This window comes from Anneissia japonica, unplaced genomic scaffold, assembly GCF_011630105.1.
Source record: "Anneissia japonica isolate Jap-2015-1 unplaced genomic scaffold, ASM1163010v1 scaffold483_len1788099_cov177, whole genome shotgun sequence".
NCBI classification, from domain to species: Eukaryota; Metazoa; Echinodermata; class Crinoidea; order Comatulida; family Comatulidae; genus Anneissia; species Anneissia japonica.
Window position 1 is genome coordinate 1459611 of NW_022682587.1, and position 25475 is coordinate 1485085.

At 33.4% G+C, this 25475-nt stretch overlaps 1 protein-coding gene across 3 annotated transcripts in view; it reads right to left on the reverse strand.

Moving 5' to 3' along the window:
* Positions 1–25475, reverse strand: part of LOC117104170 (vesicular glutamate transporter 3-like) — a 71959-nt gene that overhangs the window by 34153 nt on the left and 12331 nt on the right. For 2 of the 3 annotated variants that reach the window (XM_033244904.1, XM_033244973.1), the window contains exon 2: positions 4267–4531. In XM_033244904.1, the coding sequence (XP_033100795.1) occupies positions 4267–4531 (265 nt within the window). Of the gene's footprint in view, positions 1–4266; positions 4532–6512; positions 6578–25475 lie in introns of those variants that run through there. The other variant, XM_033245058.1, reaches the window with a different exon arrangement.

The window sequence follows — 25475 nt, forward strand, 5'->3', positions numbered from 1 at the left end:
ATATAGAATACAGGGTGTTCATTTCGTCTATTAGAGAGTTGGTTTTGAATCATTTGTGCTTGCACTTACATTTACTCTTTTCCATCTCTTATTCATATGCTTTCGCTTTACTTTAAGTGACTTTTGCATATGGTTAGTGTTAATGTATAAATCGTTGAAGTGTAGTAACTTTGCCTACGTCAATCTAATCATGCGTATATGAATACTAGAAAATTAGTCTTGAATAATTTCTGTATATCTTTTCCACATTCAAGTAAAATATTCAAAGAGTCGATGATAAATCAATGTTCAATCAGAAGGAACATTATTGTTAATTTTTTACTTCATGATTGTAATGATAGAGAGGCCAATAGAGGGATTTCTTTAATGATCGTACATCACCCTAAAAAAAAAAAAAAAAAAAAAAAAAAAATGATGTGATGTCATGTTATATCTTTTCCTTACGTTTTATCGTGATGATATTTGTGATATCACTATTTCTATATCATACTGGAGTCAAGGACTGGAACTCAGTCCCGTTTCTAGTTAAGTGGAATCGATCCGAGTCTATAAATGTTGTTGAATTTCTTGGTAGGAGCACACGTGATTGACTAAAAGAGAAGTGAATATTTTAACAGCACGAAAAGTAGTTAAATTAGTTTGTTGAAGTCAGGTTTCCATAAAATCGCTACACTTTTGCTACTCTCTTTATGTTTCCTGACCATAATTCAATTGTCTTCCATCAACTATATTATTATTTATTTTTATAACTAGAAAACCTATAACAAGGCCCTGCACCAAATGAGCAATTGGAATTAGGCTAGATAGGTTTGAGGGTGCTTTGATGATGATTGTTGATGAGATTGATGAGATTACCTGTTGATGAGATTGTTATGAATTCAAAGAATAGAGGTGCCAATAGGGAAACAAGAAAATGGGAGATAATTTCGAGGTTCGGATGACAAAGGAGCTTGAGTGGAGAGGTGGGCGGCAGTGCGAACGATTGGAGTAAAACCAATGTATTGATGTTTGATGCTAGTAGACTGGGTTACACGAGCAGAGAGAGATAGATAATCAGGCATGATTGATTGAAGTCCATTAGTGTATTTTCCAATGAGGTAGATATAAACAAAAGTTATAATAATAATAATAATAATAATAATAATAATATTCATTCATTCATTCATTCTTTCATTTATTCATTCACAGGGGTGGCGCCAGGATTTGCCCGACGGGGGAGCCGAGGTCCCTGACGGGGGGGTCGATGTCCCCGGCAGGGGCCGATTCCCCAAACGAGGGGTCAGATTTCCCCGACAATAGCAATGTGGGCGTGGTCGAGCTTCGATTAAAAGGTGACGAAAGTGGCCCAAAGGGCGATGCACCCGAACATTTTAACAATTTAGGGGTTTCAAAGTCTTATTTAATCGATTTTAGTGTCTACTAATATGTAGAAAATACATACAACTTGTTTTTCTCCCAGATGAATTGTGCTTTCTCTCCCCAAAAGGGGGGGGGGACAGCTTCCCCCCCCCCCCCCCCCGGCCCACCCCTGTTTATTCATTCATTCATTCATTCATTATTTTTTTTCGGAAAACATTTCCATAAAATTAACAAAATTGACATTGACGTACAGTGCATTCAAAATATGTATTCCGGGGTAGGATCACTCAGGTCCTAAGACCGCACCCCACATACCCAATTATATAAAAATTTAGTATCGCATTTAACGTGATAAAATGTCTACATATGGCTTACAAATAATATTGTTGGGTAAGTTAATAGCATTTTTAATGTAACAAGGATGTTTTGTAAAGACATTGCATAATGCGATTTTATTTTTTATTTATTTTTATCTATTAATTGCCTATATAAATGTTATGGTATGGATACATTTTATATGATAGGCCTATACCTGAATTATTATATAAATGCTATATAATAATTTCATGTTTTTGTTACTCTTTCATTGACAGTATTCTTTTAAAAGCACTTCGCTGTCATTGATCGGTACCGACTGATACTGTATTAGTTGACATTACCAGTACTTAGCTCTAATGTTTACTGAGAGAGATCATAAGCAGAAACCAGCTTGCTAATAAACAATACCGTAATGTATATTTTTCTCGACTAAAAATTAAAACCTCAGTATATTATATACCTAAATTGAATGATATATATCATGTATTGTAACTAAATTAAATGTCATATATATATAGGCCTATATATATTCAAATTGGATTTATATGTGGCAAATTATATAAGTCTCTTTAACTTGGTCATCAGCGTTATTTTGCTAGATGTAAACTGAGTAATTAGCATAAAAATGTGACTGTATTGTATAATTTAGTACAGAACAGACAAAATACTTTTTTTACTCATAATTTTGGCAATAAAAAGTCCATTCCAGCAAATGACCTATCATTTTAAAGCTTATAATGTGGAGAATAAGAATATGAAGTCAAAGTTGTCTGTATTAAATAGGGCAGTTTCCTAGAGGTTTACACTGTGTGTGTACAGAATGAACGTGTTGACTATGTAGACCACCGTGTGAACACAGTGTGGAATAATGCTCACACTGTATTCACACAATCATCATACCGTTACTAGGTGTTTACACGTAAATACTGTAATAAGCACCGCTTTTGAATAACCTCCGATCTCGATTAAGCGCCACACCAAACCTGATTTTTTCGCTAAGTGCTGCGGCGATTAATCGAGAGTATATATATTCTGTGTGTAATGAAACACTAAGACAAACGGGGTTTTAAATACAATGTATACAGTGTTAAAATGAATATATAACACAATGAAGACACAAGCATTTCTTTATAAACAATTATTTGCGATGACGCAGGACCTATGATAGGCCTACAAAACTACTGGAATAAGTGAGATACCGGTACTGTAGGTTAACATTGGAACGCCAATAGTTTTTATAATCGCCACTCTCGAATAAGCGCCGCACTGAAGCATCCAAAAAATTTATAATCACCGCTCCCTTATTCGAGCATCGGTACACATATTGCAAACCTATTCAGATATGATCAAATTAATGTGTTTAATGGCTAATAGTTATATATTTTTACATAAAAGTCCAATGTTCTAGTTTGCGAAATTTGGATGACATTTATTACCATATGAATACGATGCTATTATGTATAGTATTTTCAGACCGACATTTGCTAAATCTACTGCAATATGTCACAATACACAAATAAAAAAAATACAAGCTGTTGCTACTATATATCAAACTATAGAAAATATATATATTGTCCAGTAAATTATTCGAAATATAATCTTGACAGTCACAGAAACACTAATCAACCATAGAGATCACAAAAACTTGGATCGGTATTAATGTCACGAAAGATGTTTATGTTTTCTCAAGCATATCACATTAGTGTCTGTAATAATGTCAGGCATTTTGTAGACTTCTCACCTAGGCCTACTATGTAGATTGTCATTTATTTAAATAACACTCTAGTTAGTTGATTATTAAATTGTGACAGTACATGTTTTGATACATAGTTCATATTCATAGTTTCGGAAATTTAATTCATTACCGGACCCGTCAAAAAGGCTTAAGAGAAAGAATTATGCTGGTAATACATGTGTATAATGAACCACCTTAAATCGGGCACTCACTGCGTGATTGATTCTCTGTAGAACGCCAGGCCACGACGCTCGGGCAACAGATCGTTTTTACTGACGATCCGTTCAGACTGTGACCCGACAATCAGCTGTCTGCGTCGAGTCGTGTTACGCTCACCGGGAGCGGAGTTGGATTCGTCGTACAACACAGTGAGTATCTGACTTAAAGTCAGACTCCAGAGGAAAACAATTGATATGTTGTAGCACTGATTTTTTAAGACAGAAAAAAGTTGTCTGACGACAAACTGGGAAACGGTGAATGAGATACAGATTTTTGAACATTTAAAAACTGGGGGAAAAGGGTGTTAAAAAGGGTTACGAAACACTATTGAACAGATTTGATGGAGTGAAATATGGGCCAACAACAAAAAGAACCTCTTTTCATAATATGTTTGCAAACAACAAGATGGCACATGGAGGGTATTTTTCCACAAGGATCACCAAAATATACAGTTCCCCTAAACCTTTAATTTTTTTTGATCAAATGCATTCTGTGGACAAAAATTAGAATCGTCTGCACTCTGATTCCGCTGTGCTACAATGTATTACACCCTAGCCCACATTTATTGTCCTACGACATATCTGGTCATGCTCATTAAATATTCATATAACACTATCAAAAATGGATATACTTACATGTATCTCTTCTTTTCCTTTTATATGCACTGTGTTATTATTGGTCATGTCAATAATGGCCACGCCCAGGTTACAACGGATACCGAAAGTGATCATTAAACCGACACACGTGAAAATTGCAAGAACGTATCTTTTCGCCACACAGCTACAGCAAGCACATTGTGGGTTGACGGAAACGCTATGTCTACTATTTGAGTATGTCTCAGATGTACTATTCGGGTTTGAATTGATTAATGACACTTTATCATCCCTCTTCGACGTGAGCCTATAAGACGAAAATTAAAAAAATGTAAACTAGGTATACATATTATTTCCGATAAATATATTATTATATTTCAATATCATTTCAAAAACATGGCAAACATTCGTAGCACACCGGTTAAAATGTTCTTTACTGCACATTAAATTATTAAAAGTGCTTACTTGCAAACAATTCAAAATAATCTTTTTATTGTAACACGTCATAAAATCATTAGGCCGATTTTTAATTCTGAGTGTATGTATTATGGAAAAGTGAGATTGCTAAGATAAATAAGTTTGTATCATATTGAGCTAGGTTTACACGTAATGAGTTGAAGACTAGTGTTGCCACGCGCAACACTGGAATAAAAGTTAGTTTTTTTCCAATAGGATTCAGATTTACAACTTTTCAGTTGCTAGTTGATAAGGTATTCTGCATTTGTAACAGAAGGTCCGAGCTCCAATACCGGTTGTTGTTCCCACTTTCTGCCATATTATCCATAGAAGCCTATGAATGCTCGAGGATATACAATAACCGGACGTGTAGGGTTTATTATACATTATGCTATTATGTTTCTGCTTTGTCGTTTTTCGTATGTCTGACGAGGATCTGACTGCAAATCTATCATTTTTTTTTGCCAGCAATCGTTCTTATTCTGCCATATCAACTTGTGATTCTACAACCAACTTGTCATCGATCGATCATCCGTTTGAAATGTGTCTTAATTATTGCGTCATTCTACAATTCTTACCATTATCGAACTGTTTTTTCTTTTGGTTGGCTTGTCAATCTAAGCCTGTTAAAATTTCAGATTTCAGTTATGTGATTTCAATAGGCCTAATACGCATTAGCGGAAGGTGAATGTATTACCATGTATACTACTGACTGTTTATATTGTCGGTTTATATCATTCATACTTGGATAATAGTACCGTATCATATCAAAGATACAAAATAAGCACGAAAATCTCAGCAGCTAGTACCTGCTAGGATTCTAATATTTTATGGGGACAGATTTCACTGAACTATTGTTTCTGCGATTGTCTGAATTTATATCTTTAGTACATGGGTTCACTAAAGGCATATTTGTAGTTTGAGCCTAATGATATTTTATGATGTTATGAAAAAGTTACTATATGACGCATGCCTATGTGAAAGTAGACGATATCACATTATTCGAAGAAATTCTTGAACACAACACAAGTTCATTAACCAATAAGCTTGATAAACTATTCGAGATGACTTAAGAAATCCTTGCTACAATTTATCACTACCATATGTCATTTTATTTAAAATTAATCTACCATCCAGCTTTGGCCATAATCATTTGATATATAAAGTATGAATCGATCTCGAATATTTATATGAATTTGTTGACATTCTATACTTATCTGGTCGGTGAATACGGCATCGTTTATATAAACTGTCAAAACTCAAGGCGCCATAGGTTAAACTTAGCAATTATTATTTCCTCATCTGGGATGGGTGGTCAAGAAGGTATGCCTTATCAAACAGATGCACGGACCACAAACTTCGGGACGATGTACAGCCGTTGGTTCCTATCGACACACCAATTGTTTTGGTTTAAGTCTTCAATACATTATATATCGTTGCATCAATATATACAAGAATATTATCGTGTGCCGCACGTCGCTCAAGATTCTTGTCAGAAGAATAATATCAATACAAGTAGTTGAGCTAGTGGAATTGATTTCCTGGCCAGTAAATAGTCAAGTTTCAGCCCAATGTATATCACCTTCTTGCAGTTATTTTCCTGACATAAAGTCAAGAGTAAATTAAAACCCGGTATGCTGTTTTACAACTGGCTCAGTATTCTGCTAAGAGTTCATGATAGGCCTATCGATACACGTTTTTAATAAGTACAGATGAACTTTTCTGTGCAACCACCCCTGTAGGAGGTTGTCACCCCAGCCCCTATAGGCCCCACCCCTGATGGCGGTAAAAGGATTACATACTGCTATTGTAGGTTAATTGATTATTTTTACCTGTGACTCCTCCGATATGACATAGGCCTATAAGCTTGGGCCTCGCGCATGATATTTACTCTCGAATGTGACCACCTATCGTATGCGACCACTTCCCTTGGATTCGGGGGTAGTTGCTTACGAGAAGTTCAACTGTAGGCATACTGCTCAGTAATCGTCATAGAATGATCTTGTCGAAGATCCTGTCTTAAAACACACAGAAATAAAAAATATTCGTATTTGATAGTTGGTTAAATGCATAAAGAGAATAGTGCTTCCCATAGGAGCGATATCTTGTCTAAAATCATAATGATGTTAAAATGTTCTACTTGCGACTGATTTATGAAGCCCTGAAAGAATGTATTAAATCAATGAATATATCGTGAAGAAATTCTATCATCGCAAGCCAATTGAAATCACCAGAGGGTCGAACATTAACAAATATAGGTCATATGTATATCGTGTGTTCGAAATAAAACTTGTTTACGTAATTACAGTATTGTAATAATTTTTTAAGTCCAAAGAAAATTAATTTAATTGATTTCTGTTTTAGTGTATGATGTCCAGCGCTCTGAGATTCAATATCTTATTTAAATAATAGTATGTCAATGTAGGACTGCGTGTGTCTTTATTTTCTCTTTGATCGCCGATGCCGCAAGGCAAATCAAAACGTCCAAGGGTTATCTTTGCTGAGCTTCATTAATGTTGACGCGTCAAATTTGTAAAATACATTTGTTAATATGGTGTATCTGTTCATTTCCTCCTCTAATTAGAATTATATAGACGGCTTTTAACTTGAAAAGTTCAGTCAGGAGTGCAGTTGAATAGTTTGGTATTATTATTAATATTATTATTATTATTATTATTATTATTATTATTATTATTATTATTATTATTATTATTTTTAGCATTACTATTTTTACAAAAAAAAAAAAAACCGTGTGTGTCCAGTCTGTTCTATTTTATATGATGTCCGTAGATAATATTGTAGTACAAACCTATTGTATCTCTGAACTGGTTCAAGTAAGCTGTGATAAATACAGTAGTTCACCATTATTTACTCAAAATAGGTGACGCAATACAATATTAATAATATAATACTATTATTAATTGCTTCATTGTTATTAATTTTTAAAATTATGATAACAATATTTTTTTGTCATCATAAAACATTATTATTATTATTATTATTATTACTACTACTACTATTATTATTATTATTATTATTTCTGTTATTATTATTATTATTATTATTATTTATTCATTTATTATTATTTTATTACATTTTTTCCACTTCATTAAAATTATATTGGTTTTCCGTGTTTTTTTTTACATTATACCTTTTAACGACTTTTCTTTTTGTTGCAATTTCAACTTCATTTCTTATTAAAGCAATGGGGAAAAGCCTTATGTTCTGTTGTTAAAACAGCAAATGTCTCAGGCGGGATTTTAACCTGCGACCTCTCGCTGTCAATTCGAGCGCCATAACCATTAGACCACGGAGGCTTCATGGTTGAACAGATTCAAATACCACCAGATACACTCTATTACACAATATGTACGGCTAGAAACAAATAGTTGCATATAATATAAATCAAGATAGCCGTTAACCTGTTAAATTATATATATATCATCGAAGAAAGGTTAATACAGTGTATACGAATAAAGTCCCGCCAGAGGAATTTTATTACACAATTTCTTTATTTATTTACCGTTGATAGCTATGCTACACAATGTATTATTATGTCCTTTATTCGAACACTGTATTTTACCTTTCTTTGATGATTTATATATAATATAACAGTGTTATATATATAATTTCTGTACATGAAGCGAATACCATTTCTATGTATGTCTGGTACCAATATCATAGGCCCTTCTATTGGCATGTTGTAGATTATGTTAAGCTCTATTGAAGCTGTACATAACTGTTACGCACAAATGCGTTTCATGTAAAGTTGAACATTTTTTTCCACTGGGTATCTCGTTTTACAATTAATGGTTTATGGTTGAAAGGGTAACACATCCGTCTTTAGTAAGTTAGATCACTAGTTCGATCCCTGTGTGAGTCATAGATGTTTTATCTCTAACCTTATTTTGATGTTCCACTAGAATAGTAGCGGCCACATCATCCCAATGTCACAGTTACTAAGCTTTTTGGAATTATGGAATTCGTTACCATCCCATTTAGTTAATATTTCTTCCAGTAATATTTTTTTCTAACCAGCTGAAAGAGCACTTAATTATAGCTTATTAATTTGTTTTATCAATCTCTCCCTCCCCTTTTGTAGCAGCCTGTCTCAGTTTTGTTCGTCTGTATTTGATTTGGTTTGCTTGTTTTGTTTCGTTTTTCTCTCTTTTTTTATATGTTGTCTGTCTCAATTATTAATCTCTCTTTCATATTTTGTTCTCAAATTTTCGGATCGTGCCTTCTTCTTTTATTTGTTTTTTTTTTTCAATTAACGTTACCAAGTCCTCGTATCTACTTTATATTTAGAAAAAAAAATATGTTGTAATTGTATTCTTTAAAAGAAAGAGAACTAATGTTGATTTATTTTACATGATCGACCTAAAAAAAATAGGTCATTACACGTAAAAACAGCATCCTGCCAACAACATTGATGATTTGATTCATTATGTGAATTTTACTATTGGGTTTGGTGTTTAAATGCATGTTTTCATCTCATATGAATGCAATTACTATGGTTTTTTTTATTATCTCCGCGAAAGGAGGTTATGTATTCAGCACTGTCTTTCTGCCTGTTAGCAAGATTACGCAAAAACTAAGGTATGCATCATCATAAAATTTAGTGGCGTGTTATATAGTTAGCTAAGAAAGAAATAAATTAATTTTGGGAAGAATAGGTAATGGAAATATATTTGTGGACCCTTGAAAGCTTAAAAGGATAAAAGAAGATAGTGGAATCGTCCATCATGCACTGTCTGCGTATTGGTCCGTATTCAGGAACAGGGCTTAAAAATAATGTAATCGTCCATCATACTCGGCTTGTGTATTATTTGGTATTTAGGCAAGTGACAGATACATTCACTCTATGTAGTGACTGCTCTAGTTCAGATTGCGACCATCGACGAACTGGCTATGGCCATAAACTTTGCAAACTGCTTTATTTACATGTATTTATGTTTGGAAAAGCATTTGATAGCAAGAACCAATGCTCTGTTCATGTATTATTTCTCTATATTACCGATGACATAATAATAATAATAATAATAATAATAATAATAATAATAATAATAATAATAATAATAATAATAATAATAATAAATAACTAATGACTAAACCATATTACTAGAAAAAGTATTAGGAAGAAATGGATTATACTGTACTTGCTGAAAGAGAGGGCAAAAACATGGATTGCAAAACTAACAGTTACTTACAATTACCAGTAATGCTTGCAACAAATATAGACTTATTTATCTTATACATTAAATATTATTCAGCAGTGCTTACACAATACCAACATCTCTGCTAGAAAACTATTTTGGGTTAGAGTTAAAATAATTCGCAGCTGAAATAGACACTATTGGAACTACAATTAGAGTTTAAATGAACTTCACTGTATACTACTACATTAAAGGCTTAATAAAAGAAGAGATATATTTGTCGAAGTTATTCATCGAATCATCAGTCTCGTTCAGCCTCTACATACGGCTCAGTTCGGATGAAAGGCTAGCCGAGCAATGCCAACTGACATGTTTGCATTACCTTGCTTGAAAAACACACTGAGAGTAGATGACACTTTAATCTAACGTGAAATAACGCCTTCAAATATTGACAGTGTGTAGGTTAGAATGTGTTTGTCAGATGTTTGTCAAATGTAGCAATGGATTGTTTGGTTCGCTCCAGTTTACTGAGTAAAGAAATGTAATTACAAGTTAATACTTGAATTTCTTACGAATGATCGGAAAATGAAACTGATACTGTGACTGCGGACTGAATATCTATTGAGTGAATCTGACTTCTTCAGAAAGAAAAGTCGACGACAAGGTGTTTGAAAATCTCGGTTTGAAGATAATATACAGATGAGGCGATGGTACAAACGTATTGATGATGATAATGCTGAAAAAAATTATGTACGTTGGTAATGATGATGATGATGACGATGATGATGATGATGATGGTGAAAATGATAAGAATGATTTTGTTGATGATTGGGACGAAAAATGTTGATTAGGGTTGATGCTGAGGAAGACTGTGAATGATGGCTATTGTTGTTGATTTTTACTGATAATTGTTATCTTAATTGTGATGACGTCGATGATTATGATTATGATATGGTGGTAGTGGTCTTGACGATGATAAAAATGATGATAACCATTGGCAATGGTGTTGATTTTTTGATTGATTGATGATTGCGACGATATTGTTGATTGTGATGAATAAATTGATGTGTTGGAAGTAAAGCCAACTATTAAATTGCTTGGTGTTCTGTTAATGTAAAGGAAATGGTTTCCAAATCTTCCCGTCGTATGTACATGTTGTATGTTCTGAGACGTTATGGTGCTCCTCGGGATGATATTGTATTTACTTATATAACATATATAGGACCCATCTTAGAATACGCTAGTCCACTCTGGCATTCTTCCATTACGAAGAAGCAGTGTATTCAGTTGGAATTTGTCCAGAAAAGGGCCACCAAGATCATCCTGGGACACAAAAACTACCATGGATATCAAGACGCACTGAACATACTCAACTTACCATCGCTGCAGGCACGGAGATCAGACTTCCTGATTAAATTTGGAAAGAGTCTTGTGACATCTCAACGGTTTGCTGATTGGGTTCCTGAAAACCCCAAACCAGTGAGGAGCCTACGAAATCATAGGAAATATAAAATACCCCTGTGCAGAACCAACCGGTTATCCAATTCAACACTCTCAAGTGCAATTAATTTGCTGAATGACTAGAGCAACTGCTTTTTTGAATCAAGTAGTTGTTATGCCTACATAATAGTATATTTTTAATTTCAATGAATTTTTAATATGAAGAAACAATTTTTTAAGTCTCTAATTTTACATATATATTTAAATAATCAATTTGTAATAACAATGTTCATGTATATAGATTTATAATTATTTATTAATGTATATAGATTGAAGTGATTTGATAGGCCTAAAGTTTGTTGTTTATTTTGTGTGTGATCTGATGTTTCTTTTTTGTATTTATATTTAAATTTTTCCTATTGTAAACTCAAAAGTATTTCAACCTTTGTTGCATTTTGAGTATTTTATACCAAATAAATAAAATAAATAAATAAAATAAATAAATGATGATTATTAGGAATAGGAAACATATAATGATGAATAGTGATGATGATGATGATGATGATGGTAATGAAAACAATCTTATGTTAATTATGATAATGGCGATACTGATAATAATGATGGTGGAGGTGGTGATGATGATGGTAATATAATGGTGGTGACGATGTTAATAATGATTAAAATGATGGTAATTAATTTGATAATGATGGCAATAATGAGAAAGCAGCATAGCTTAGTCGGCTAATCTGGTAGAGCCACAGTGTGTGTGTGTGCTGTAAAAAAAAGAAAAAAAAAACACTGCATAGTCTTTTGTGTGAGGAGTTAAGCCATTGGTTCCGTGTGCAATATAGCCCATATGCGTTAAGTACGACTTTTTAAAAGAGTAGAGGGATTTTTTCTGATGTACTGTCCGATTACCACCAGAAGAACTCCCTGGAAATAAGTCTTCAGAATTTCGGTTTTTCTTGGTGTTCACAACTAATAATTTCAATGATAATGGTATATGCTTTCATGTTTTGGTTTCCAATATGATTTTTTCAATGCTTAATTTTCAGCAAATACACAAATATTTTAATTGCATCTTCACTACAGATGTCAATATTTACAATTAGTCCATGACCATGGAATAAAACGAGATAAAAGAAAATTCCAGGGCCATCGACCATTAAGTAGCAAATATGCACTTTAAACGTTAATGTAATCGTAGCAGAGAATGAATTTCATATTAAAAACCAATTTGGTTTGTCTTGATTATAGGCTGCGGTAAATGGTTTCTTATTAAACTGTCCATTAACAGTATTGTATGACTGACAACATACTAGATCTCATGAAACTCAGTCAAATTTGTGGCAACAATCATAAGTGGTACTATTATCATTTGTTCTGCGCATTATTGGGATTAACATTAGATTAATACTTACTTCTCTTTTTGCGACGGCTAGCATTAGATAAATACACCAACTCGCGCGGTCCAACATTCGATATATCATTGAGATCGATCGGGTGCATGCAAAATACTCCACCTGCGGCCTAAAATCTTTCGGTCTGTCGCATTTGATCTAGTGTTCTGTACGTAAAATGTTCTATGAGTAAGTATCATTTTAACTAGTATCACGACTTAATTATTAAGACTATCTTTGAAATTCTGAATTCTCTCGTCACTGTCTTAAAATGCGGTTAATAGCATTCGAATGCAGATTGCCGATTTCATCCACATGGAATAATGAGTAGACTCGGCAGAATTAAAATAAGATAGCATGATCATCAGTGCTCAATATTACTTTACCCATACTATGATGCATTTAAAAAGAGAGCTGGCATTTTTGAAAGTTTGAACTTATAGCCATATACTTGAAAGTTAGCCACCTAACCCCAAATGTGCCAATATGATTTAAATTATAGAAAATATGATTGTCTGTAGACTCATGTGATTTTGAAACTTCTCCTAGTAAATTCTTTTGACCCAGTAACAAATTTAACAAATAAGGACTGAGAAGTACATGAATTTGGATGATTATAATGATGCGGACACGTTACGGATGACCGACGAGTAGACGACATTGTTTCCATTTCAATGATTCTATACAATGATTAACTTCATCAGAATTATCCCCAGACAGACAATATGAAGAAACGGTGTCATCGGGTGTCTCGCAAATCGGCTGACCTACCTGTACCCATAATAAGTATCAAGAATCAATCACATTCCAGATATTGCACATACATTTTGATCTACAATTTCCAGTTTCTTTTTTATGTTTCTTATGTTTATTTTGATAGCTAAAAACTATTTATTAGATCACATTCTAGTAGTAGTCCACTTATGGTTCATTTTTATACGATCAATATAGTTACGATATAACCAACGGTATACAATTCAATGTCCTTTTAATTTTTAATACTTTTTTTTACTTAAAAAAAATAATGGTTTAACATCTTTTATTTATCTAGGCCTATTCACGTTTTCTTCCTCTGTATATTGTATTCATAGGTCTAAAATAGGGTTGAATATAAATTGTTTTAAGGGCCGAAGATATGTTTTACTTAACACTGAGGGCCGCACCTCCAAACCTCGACGTGTACAGTGTGCTTGTGAAATCTTCATATACACAACTATTTGCTCAGTTTTAATATAGGCCTACCTTTTCATGATGATTTTCATCGAGTAGTCATCAAAGAATTTTCTACACAAAGATAATAGGCGGGCAATACAAATAAGGTTCGCGGGCCGCAATAAAACTACCATCGGACCTCATGTGACCTGCGAACCTCATCTTGCACACGTAGTGTAACAGTATTACTAGGTCATACATAGTTATTCTTTTGAACAGTAATATTGACTTTGATCGTTTTCAATTGCTTGCATAACGTAGTTTTCATGCGTATTATTTCTGGTCTGTTTTTTCTGATTCTAAATTAACTAAGGTATCCCACTGGGCCACATCCTCAAACTATCAAAAGTTGGACACTCTACTTGCATACACACCAACACAATGGACGACTTATAAATATTCATTTAGACTAAATATTATTTAGGCGAAAACTCAGACAATTAAAAAGTGATTAACCGAAAATCCGGGTTATTAAGTCACGATGTCATTATGTGACATCATAAAGAAGGCTACCTATTTTCTTATCCATACCAGGGGTGGCGCCAGCGGGAGGGGCGGGGGCCAGGGCCCCCGTCGGGGAGAAAAAGAACAATTCGTCGGGGAGTAAAAAAATTATATGTATTTTCTACACATTAGTAGACTCTAAAATCGATTAAACAAGCCTTTGAAACCCCTAAGGCCCCTTCGCCCCCTGGACCACTTTCGAAACATTTTAATCGAAGCTCGACCACGCCCACTTTGCTTTCGTCGGGGAAATCTGACCCCTTGTAGGGGCATCGGTCCCCCTGTCGGGGACCTCGTCCCCCCCCCCCCGGGTTCGGGCAGATTCTGGCGCCACCCTTGATCCATACTACTTCCAACTTTGAGACGCCAATGACCTCTGTGTGAGTGTCCATCATGATTTGAATTAATACTTTCAATTAATCATTATTGGATTTGAATAAGTCTAGTTAATTCCATATCAATGAAAACTTTAATTGAATAAGTGAGCGAGATAATTACCGGTTAAACCAATAAGACGAGATTTTGCGTTCGTACACTCAGTATAAGTGGCTAAGTGGTTAAACGTCAAATAAAGCATTAATGGCATATTTAGTAAATTTCCTTGGAGGTATACATAAATACGAAAATAAGCAAGTATCATCATGTTAGTTTGTAGCGCAACTTTTAAAAAGATATTTAATGATTTATGCGTTTGTATTTAATATGATGACATTGTCTGAATGTAACTTTTCGGAATGCAATCATTCGGTGAACTTTCTTAAATCAGGTGGTTGCTTAAACCTTACAAAATACAATGAGTCACCCGAACTTTATCGAACGCTATAGTTGCCCAAGCATTATCGAATGACATTTACAAAAGTCAATAGGTCACAAGAACTTTACAAAATAATTTTCTCAGGCATCAAAGCTTGACTGATTTTTATGTCGCTCGAATAGTACCTATTTAAATAGGCCGTCCAAAGTTTACTGAATTTTCACCAACCATTTACCGAATTAAATGTGTACTACCAATGCAATCGCCTGGGCCCCATGAGGCCATGCTGTACATACTAGCTGTGGTTGGTAATTGTACTCAGTAGTGCTGTTGCACGCAGGTTTATGTGATCTAATTATATCGTGTTGTTATTTAAAACATTTGAGTAAATTCTTAAATGTTATATGTTGCTCTGTCTGAATTGCAAAACCATTGCAATACTGTGTTTTGTAAGGTAATATACCTGACTTGTCCTAACTTTGCCATACTGAATTAGAGTTGTTGTGATTGCGTTTGTTTAATTTTTTGAATTATAGGCCACTATTTAAATTAAATATTATTAACAAAATGATTACATTCTACTACAGGGAAATATGAACAGTTAAATGCCAGGATACAGTTTACAGTAGATGTCGGGTATGACTAGGCCTATGTAAACCTCTTTAGAATGTATTCCCAGGTTATCTTTGATCTATAAAATATAGGCCTACGTGTAACACATTTTTACTCATTCCATCCTGTAATAAGCAATTTATATTTTTGTCTTATATCATAGTTTCCCTAATTGGCGCACACCAGGAACCAATTGCAATGTATTAGGCCTACCATAACGATATTATTATTATTAAAATACGAACTACTACAAAGCATTCTCGAAGCAAAGGAATTTTCGAAATCTTGCAATGTTGACTTTCTTTGCTATTTTTGGAACTATACTCTGATATTATGCTTCGACCGAAGTGACAGTAGGCTATGATCGATTATGGTAATGAGGAAATGTCCGCGATAGTAGGACATAGGAATAATTACTTTCTTAGATTCGAATCGACAGTCCATATACAATACGATGAATAATAACACCTCAGTACAGTATCACAATGTTTATCTTTCATATACATGGTTTACAGGCAATAAAAATATTACAAGCGCTAAAATGCTAATTTAAAAACTTGAATAATTTTAGATAGCGTTAAAAAAGAAAATATATGAATGACTGACAGTTCGTTTCCAGTGCATTTCATTCGATTGATGGAGAGTTTAATAATTAGAATAAAAACAAAACAAAGAATAAAACATTACCGGTTATGAATTTTGTTTGAAAGAGAAATCTAGCAATATTAGGCCTAAAATAAGAGGAAAAAAGAAAAGAAAAAAATGATAATATAAAAAATATAATAAACACATAAAAGCTGTATAATGTAATGATATGAACTATAATTTACCTTTAGAGACAAATATAGGTCTGCGCAATGTAATCAATATATATAAAATTGTTTATACCATATACCTTGGCCTCGAAATGCATGAAAACGGAAATAAACCAAACAATATGAAAAATACACTTATTTTATGAGCAAATTATTGTTATCACTCAAACACGCTATGTAACTTGGCATCTTAACAATTAATGCAAAAACAACAAATGCAGTATATAGAAAATATGCCTATATTAGGTTTAACTTAGACTTTGGACATTTTGAAATGAGTTCTCTATAATAAAAAAGTTTTTGAATATAATATGCTTAGATGTTTTTCATCAATTTGCGTCCGTTTGATTCCATTATCAAGGACTTTAGATTTATAATTATATGTATATACTGTAGCCTATTCTGGCATGCATAAAGGTGTTTTGGGACTTTTACCTCCGTTTCTTTTCGTCTAACACTATCTGCTAATTGTAAATGCTGCCTTTTCATAAGAAAGAGGAAATCATGCAAGGGCAATATACAATGGTAACAACTGGCAATATTCGACATAGTAACGGTTAATGATAATACTTATCCCTTCGGCATAACGTCACGATTGACTTATAATAAAGTATATTTTCAGCATTTTGTGCAACATGTTAGTATGCTACATCGTTATTTTAATTGCACTGTCAGTCATGCGTTTCTCATTTCTCATGTACACATGCATCACGTGACGCAGAGAACGGCAGTGACAGCTAAAATCCAGTCTGATACTAATGAGATACTAATATAATGCGGTCTTAAGTTTCATTCATATCACACGATGTTACTGTGATCATTAAAATAAGCATGTTTGTATAGGCCATTTATCTATCCGTCATGTTGTTAGCAGAGTTAGTCATTAAGTAGCCACAGTGCGTCAAAGATCAAACCATATTCACCTATTCCAAACGACTCTTCATTCATGACTTCTCCCACCCCCACAGGACAGTCTATACAAAAATACATACGCGAGCGAAATTTGATAAATTAGATAATTTCCCGGGGGACAATGCGATTAGCTGGCGGTCGGTGATCGGTGTTCTCTTTGGAAAGGTTAGTGGGACGATAATTACAATTTGAAGTGGATTAAATGGCCTGGCTCAAGAAATTTAATCACATTTCGAATGAAAGATATAGCCATGTTTAGATTATTACATTTTATGGTGGGATAACAGACGAGAAACGATTTCTAATGGATGGATCATCAATTGTCTATTCATTAGTACATTCTTTTGTTGTTTTTGTTTTTATTGCTATTGAAACTACTTTGCCTGATTATTATTATAGTTAATGTTATTTTCGCTATTGATGTTATTTAACCAATTGATAGGCCTCTATTTATAAAGGATGGGTCTCCGATTGTCTATTCGTTAGCAATCCTTTTGTTGTCTTTGTTTTTATTGCTAATGAAAACCACTTTACCAATTATTAATGTTGTTATTATTTTCACTCTTAATATTATTTAGCCAATGGATGCTAATAAAAATAGATTTGTATGAAGGTTTTATTAACATCCACTGGCTTAATATTATTTAGCCAGTGGATGTTAATAAAACCTTCATACAAATCTGTTGAAATCATTTCATCTAATGAAATAAAATACATCCAGTTTAAATTTTGGAATTGAAACCGAATAAATAAAGAATAGCCTTCAATTAATATTTTTAGTTCAAAATATGTTGAAATATTGAGGGTATTACTGCATTTTAATAATACAATCGAATAATGTTTCCAATAAAATATAGGCCTATAGGTCTTAATTTAGTGTATTTTGTTTATGACTTTAGACATTTAACACATAATTTATTCATTCTTTTACAATTGCATACCCATCAATAAATAAATAATAGCATTTATATGGTAAGGACGTTATCACATGTCACATAAAATAATAAGTAATATAAGTTTTTTATGTTTGCTGCTAGTTATTTGTATTGAAATGTGTAATAAATTTTACTTATTTCGTCGTATCTCGCTATACCTTTAGACCAAAGGAGACTATCAATATAAATATAATTAATATATACAAATCTTATAGTACCTATAATTATTCTATCATTTTCTTGCACCGACGTTGATTAGGTATGTCAAGTAATTCATCAGAATTACGCATTTAATTTTAATTAACCAATTTAATTCATCTCTCATCAGAGGTAACCAGGGGCTGTAAAAATTGATTGTTTCACATGCTTCCTCCTTTCTCCCCAGTCACCAAGTAAGTCCAATTGATGGATCAACCTATTTTCTTATGACGCGCATATTAAAACAATATTTTTCTCCTGAAACTTGATAGTCACGGAAAACTGTCCTAGTGTGATAGAGAGTTTTAGAATGTCGGTAAATAAAATGGGTTCCTTTAACTAAACAAACTCGGCTTCGACCAATCAACAAGCAACACTGGCACCACTGCTGCATTGTATCAGATGTTAAACGTACTTGGATGTATTAGACCTGCACTTGTGCTCTTGGTCGCGGCTGGAGAGATTTAGCATGCACTGGTTGGTTACCTATATTTTCAAGTGATACACACTGAAATCGACCGTGGTTACATTCACACCTGACTCACGCCAGGCGTGAGTTAAGTCAGGTGTCATCGTCACGCGCCTGGCATGAACACTTCAGTGTTAGCGCATAGAGAAAATAGAATATTTTCTCTATGGTTAGCGTGAGTGTATCTTTGTTAAGGCCGTTTTCCACTAGGCGAATTTATTCGCGCGAATCAGAAAATGTTTACCCATACTCATGCACATTTGAGAATCTCGTGATGAAAATTAAACGCATGCGTATAGAAGACAATTTTTGATTCGCACGAAGTGGAAAATGGCCTTTATGCACCGGTTCTTCAAAGGCTGTGCTTTCAGCCAAGTCATTTCAAATTCTTTTTTTTTCTCTGACTTTACCAATAAGTAACAGTTTCCCTCAAATAGAGTAACCATAATTATCGAGCTGTGCTCTTTTTGTTTTTCCCCTGTCGTTTTTTACTATGTTCTCATTATTTATTATAATAATTACTTATTCTTGTTAAATTCGGTAAATAAATGAATTTGAACCTGAAAAATATAAAAAAATCACAATTCTGTTAATTTCGCTTCAGAGGGAAGATTAAAAATCCAGCATACATAAACTTATTATTTTGTGGAGCTTATCCAAATTTAATAGTCGCGTATGTGTTTAAAGTAACAAGCGAGGAAGAATACACCTGAAATTTGAAGTTCCGATTGTAAAAATTTCTGTCAGATTTGTTGTTCCGCTATTGCATTTATCAACTGAGGGTTTACAAGAAACGTTTTCCTTTATTGAGATTGTTATTGACTGTAGCAAGCAAATAAACAAAAAATTCGGAGCGCGTATGAAAATATATTATTTAGATTTAATTCTACCTTAAAATCCCGTAAGCCATGGCTTATGAAATATCAACGCAACACGCGCGGAATAAATTTAAATTCATAAGAATACTGGCACCTTAACTCGTTAATATAGTGACCTATTTTGAAATAGTTGAATGATAAGTAATGTGTTGTTATTAATATTATCAAAAAGGTGGATAAACGTTAACAAGAGCAATGATTTAATGACATTCCTTTCACAATTGTTAAATCAAACACGCAGTATGTATTTATTTTTCATTTCATCGTGAAAGTTGTCACAGTAAAATCAATCTTTCAGGTACTTTCTTTTAAAAGAGATTTTCAATGGAATTCCAAAACACAGGCTCACATCTGTCAATGAATATAAATGTGTAAAATTATTACATATATATATTGGTATAAATTAATTATAAAGTGTTGTTTTGTCGATAATACAGTTAAGTTTGCAAAATATTTTATTTAAATTATTTTAGCTAAATTGAAGAAAGCATTTCAAAAGCGTAGCATTGCGTTACGATAAAAAGGTAGTTTTACTTTTTAAAGGGCTAAATGCGGGTGTAACAACAATATGTATGTGAACGTTTTCGCCATGCCATCGAGAAACCAGCATCAATGGCCAAAATGAAAATTGTCTTTTCAATTTATTCATATTCTCCACATTAAATAATTTGAAATGATGGGTCAATCACTGGAATCGACTAACTATTGCCAAAGATATGAGTAAAAGTATTGCGGCTTTTCTGTACTAAAGTATACAATACTGTCGCATTCCTGGCTAATCACTCATTTTAACATATAGCGACAGTAAGCTGGTTTTGGGATGGCACGACTAATTTAGGAATGCGACTAGTTTATCAACCGCGTTGAAATATCGCACATTTATGAGCAAAGACATTATTCACTTAGTAATAAAATATAGAAATGACGGTGGATCTGAACATGGATCTATGCAATTTAATTTCACAATAGAGAGGTCGACGGAATATATTCATTTGGAACCCTGGGTAATATTCTCTGGTTACAAAAGTCGTTCCTTCCAATCCTCATGAAAACAATCAAAATGTAACATCTTGAACACACGGAAAAAGCAAAGCACAAATACCCACAAACAATTTTCTTGGTTGTCATCATCAAATTAATGTTTAATTATTTGGCATGAACAGTCTCCTATATACTTACGGATCCTTAATGGAATGTATATGATTAATGGTTGGTTGATGGAAATTGTACACTAGAAAGTCTCCTAGAATCCATTTACTCTTAATCATGTCACGGGAAATATTCATTATTCTCTTGATTTGCTTAGTATTGGTCTTAGTTGTACATCATTACCTTATTCTGTTTATCGTTTTAAATTTTACTTGGATTTTTTTCAACCTGCTACAAATAAGCATTCTAATTCAAGTGATTTTTTTTAGTATTATAAAATTCATTCTTTAGTAGATTATAAGATATAACACAGAAAACCAGAGTTTAGGAAAAACTACTACCTTTTAAATACTCAGTGCAACACTTAATTTGTGAGGGCTCACCACAAAATAATTCTTATATTTGAAAAACCAAAAATTGTGTTTATAGCATATTTGGATAGATTTAATTATGATTTAATATGGTCTTTGAATGGCTTTTCTAGGATAAGTAGAGAACCAGGTTTTGAGAAAATCATCCCTAAAGATAACTTAATTGAACCTGTACAAATAGAAAGACTCGAAGTACAGAATGTGCACGAAGAACACATATATAGTAAGAAATTTCACTTACAAAGTAAAGTATCACAAAATGTAAGTATCAAATTATTCAAAAACATTAAAATAATAATTTGGTAAGAACACGTTATATCGTCATTGCGGACTTATAAAATCCGCATACGCCTTAAAACTAAAAGAAAATGCATATGTTTAGAGTCCGTACTGAGCCCAAAAAATCCGCAATAAAGATATAACGTGTTTAAGAATTAGCTTGTCTTAAGATGGAGTTTGGTAGCAATCACCCACCCTCTGTTTTGAACGTCAGCAAGGTGTTTCTGTATGCTGCTTTTGTTAGCCTTTCTATGTTACCAATGCACACCTATGTACAGATTAAGAATGGCACTTTATTAATATATAGCCGAAGGTTTCTCCTATATTTTTACTTTAGTGTGTATCAGGCCTACTCTGATTGTTTAAGGTACAATATATGTGTTTATTTATGTTTGGCAAGTGTGCAGGGTGCGGTTGTCGCACCTGTTGCGTTTTGGTCTCTTAACCCTAGGGCCAGTGTTTCGAACCTTTGCTGTAAATTCTGCTTGTGTTATTGGGCAAGACATCTTACCTACTTTTGTCTGTCACCAACGTGTACTAGTCCGAAGCCCACGGTGAAGTGATATTACAGTAGCGGATACAAGTTTGCCCTTCGATATGGTTATTTTTAGTACATGATGTGGGGTTACAAAATCCAAGTTACTGGAAATCTGATTTGACCTGTGCGACCTTTTATTTTTATGTTTATTTTTGAACAATTATGAAATTACCATATCTCTAATGCTTTGGTCTGTTGAAATAACGTTGATATCAAATTTTTCAAAACACTAATATAACTTTTTGCTCATGAAACCCAATGTTTATCGAGGTTTTAGCTAAAAATCATGTTTTGGGGTAGAAGTATGAATTTTTTATACTTCATACTTTTGCCCCAAACGTATGAAGTGTTTATAATCTCTCCAACGCTTAGGTCTATATACATTATTTCCCTGTCAAATCGTTTAGAAGACATTTGCCCATACAAAACCAAATATAACTTAAATAAGATCTTAGGAGGTATTACAGATGTATTGAAATATCTGCCTCACTCCAAATTAAGTAATTCGAAAATAGTGGTCTTATCTTGTAGATTACGGAATAACAACGTTCATATATTTCTCTTTATACACATTTGAATTAAAACATATAAATTATTCAGTGATGTTCTATCATTCCGTCATTGCAGCAATATAGAATAGATGGTAATTAGTATAATAAAATACCGATTTATACAATAACCAAATCATGCCATATTCTCGTCTAAATTAATTTACAAATACTGAACTTATTTTGAACTTCGTCCAATATTTTGTCTGAATATTTTAATAAATTATAAAGTAATATTCCATTTTCGGCCTGACCATTTATCGATGTTTGGACTGCAGTTATTTCTTACTTACAGTAAGCACATGCTTTGATGAGGACTTGTTCGCGCTTGACATGAGAGAAGTAATAAATTGCTATAGACAAACATCCCGGAGGAGTGCAAATCGACTTATTCGGACGACATAAGCATAGTATTTGCATTTAGTGATTAAAAAAATAGAGATTGTCAAATGATAGTTTAAGTCAAAAGGGAGATGATCATAAAATCGGCAACTTCTTCAAATTTCAATCTAACCCGGCTTGTTTCCGTTTGCATCTAAAGCAAGGACAGCGATTTAGCGAGAAATAATACCCGGAGGATAAGATTTCATAAGTTTCTATATTTAAAAGAAGGCCGAATTGGAAATGTCGTATCTCACTGGTATTGTACAACGATGATGACGTCAGGTATTGTAAATAAAAAGCTACGAGTGAGAAACTGTATAAAATCAATCGACAAGGATTGATATATTCTAACGTATTTAAATTGATATAAAATATATTACACATCGTCTAGAGAGGGCGAAGCGATGATATGATAAATAAATAATGACAAAATAATGAAACGTAAGATGGAATGAAATGAATTATTAAACAGCCGTTGAATGCCTGCAAGACCGATTGTAAAACAAAGATCTACATAATATTGAGTGAAGAAACAGACTTTGTCAATATCATTACAATACACATACACGCACACACACACCCACACACACACACACACACTTATACACATCTAGATGTGTATAAGAGACAGGGTGCCATGTTATAGATAACCATAACCAAGATATTGAGCATTATATAGGTTTTTGCTGCAATATTAACACTACATCTCTGCAGATACTTGCTTAGACGTACAGCTTGTGCACATCAAACACATATTTCGCTATATTTTCGGTATAGGGTTAAGTGTTCATAGTTCCTTCTAGAATGTATAAGTATCATTTCGGCGGATTCTCTGTTTACCTTAGAAATGACGTCTCCCGAGACGCACAGTTATCCCCAACTTGCATTGGTAATTGGATCGAGTTAATGAAGCAGGACCGATTTACTTCCACTATCCAGTGAAGCCAATATGCACTATATAATGATTAAGGTACGTCAAGTTCAGTTTGAAACCGCAGATGTAGATTAATTACAAATGAGAGGCAAAAGTTAAATAGAGTTTCTGGCTCCTAGCTGATGTCGTAGGCGTCGCCGTCGGCGGTACACATAATGATGACGATGAGCGCCGATAAAAGTTTTAGTTATATTTGAATATATAAAAAGTACGTTTTGGCAAGGTACAAATAATGTAAAAACATACAGAGCCTCCCTTTGTGATTGCAGATGGATTCAACAAAAAGTATAAATTTCAAAATGGTAGTAAGCCTAGCATTTTTAACATTCCCGACATGTTGTTTGCCTTCGACATATTTAATGGGACATTTAACATGACTGGGAAAGAGAATTTGTCTGTTAAAATATATAAAAAAGAAAACCTACAGAGATAAAGTTTAATAAAATTTAATTAATTAAATTAAGCAAATCGTGGGTTGCTGCGTACTTAAACAGTCTGCGTGCTGAGCTAAATCACCATATTTTGCAATTGCTCTTCTAAGTGCAATATTTATCATTTGAGGACGACACTGTAGACTGGATTTTCCACTAAATTATATCTACCCTGAGTTATTTTTTTGTCATCAAAACTAATGCTTATCGGTGCATTTGTTTTGAATCGGGTGGACTGTATTGCTTAAGTACGGTATTGAATCCATCGAGGGTTGCTCATTGGCTTACCTGGTAGTAAATAACGAAAATATGTGTTAGTGACTTTAAACCTTTAAGCACCTAAATTAAATGTGGTAGTGAACAAGATGTGGTCTGTGTGCCTGTGAAGATATTGGTAATGTTCATTCAATATATTACACAGTTTTACCGAAGGGGTAGCCGTCCCCGCTGGAAAGATAACACTAATCTTGCAAGAAAAACTTTCCAATTTAATATGGTATTTTGTTAAATTCCATGTAAAATAAAATGATGGTAGTGAAGATGATAATGCCATTGTTATACTATTAATAATAGTATATACTGTAGTATTAGTTCAATTTACTGATCAATTTTTAAAGCGATTAGGCCCTTATATGGTGATAAACAGGCTTCAAAGCATGAGTCGTGATGCAACATTACCTTTATTTGATTTTATTGGTCAATAATAGAAAAAAAAATGTATTATGTTTCTTATCTAATTTCTTGTTTCTAATCTAGTAGTAATTGAGAGGAGTGAATAGTCTCATTTTTTGTGACATTTAACTTAAGCCTGACTTGAGCTTGTGCTTCATCAATGAAACGTACACACAGATTGCAAAAACGTGTTCATATATCGCT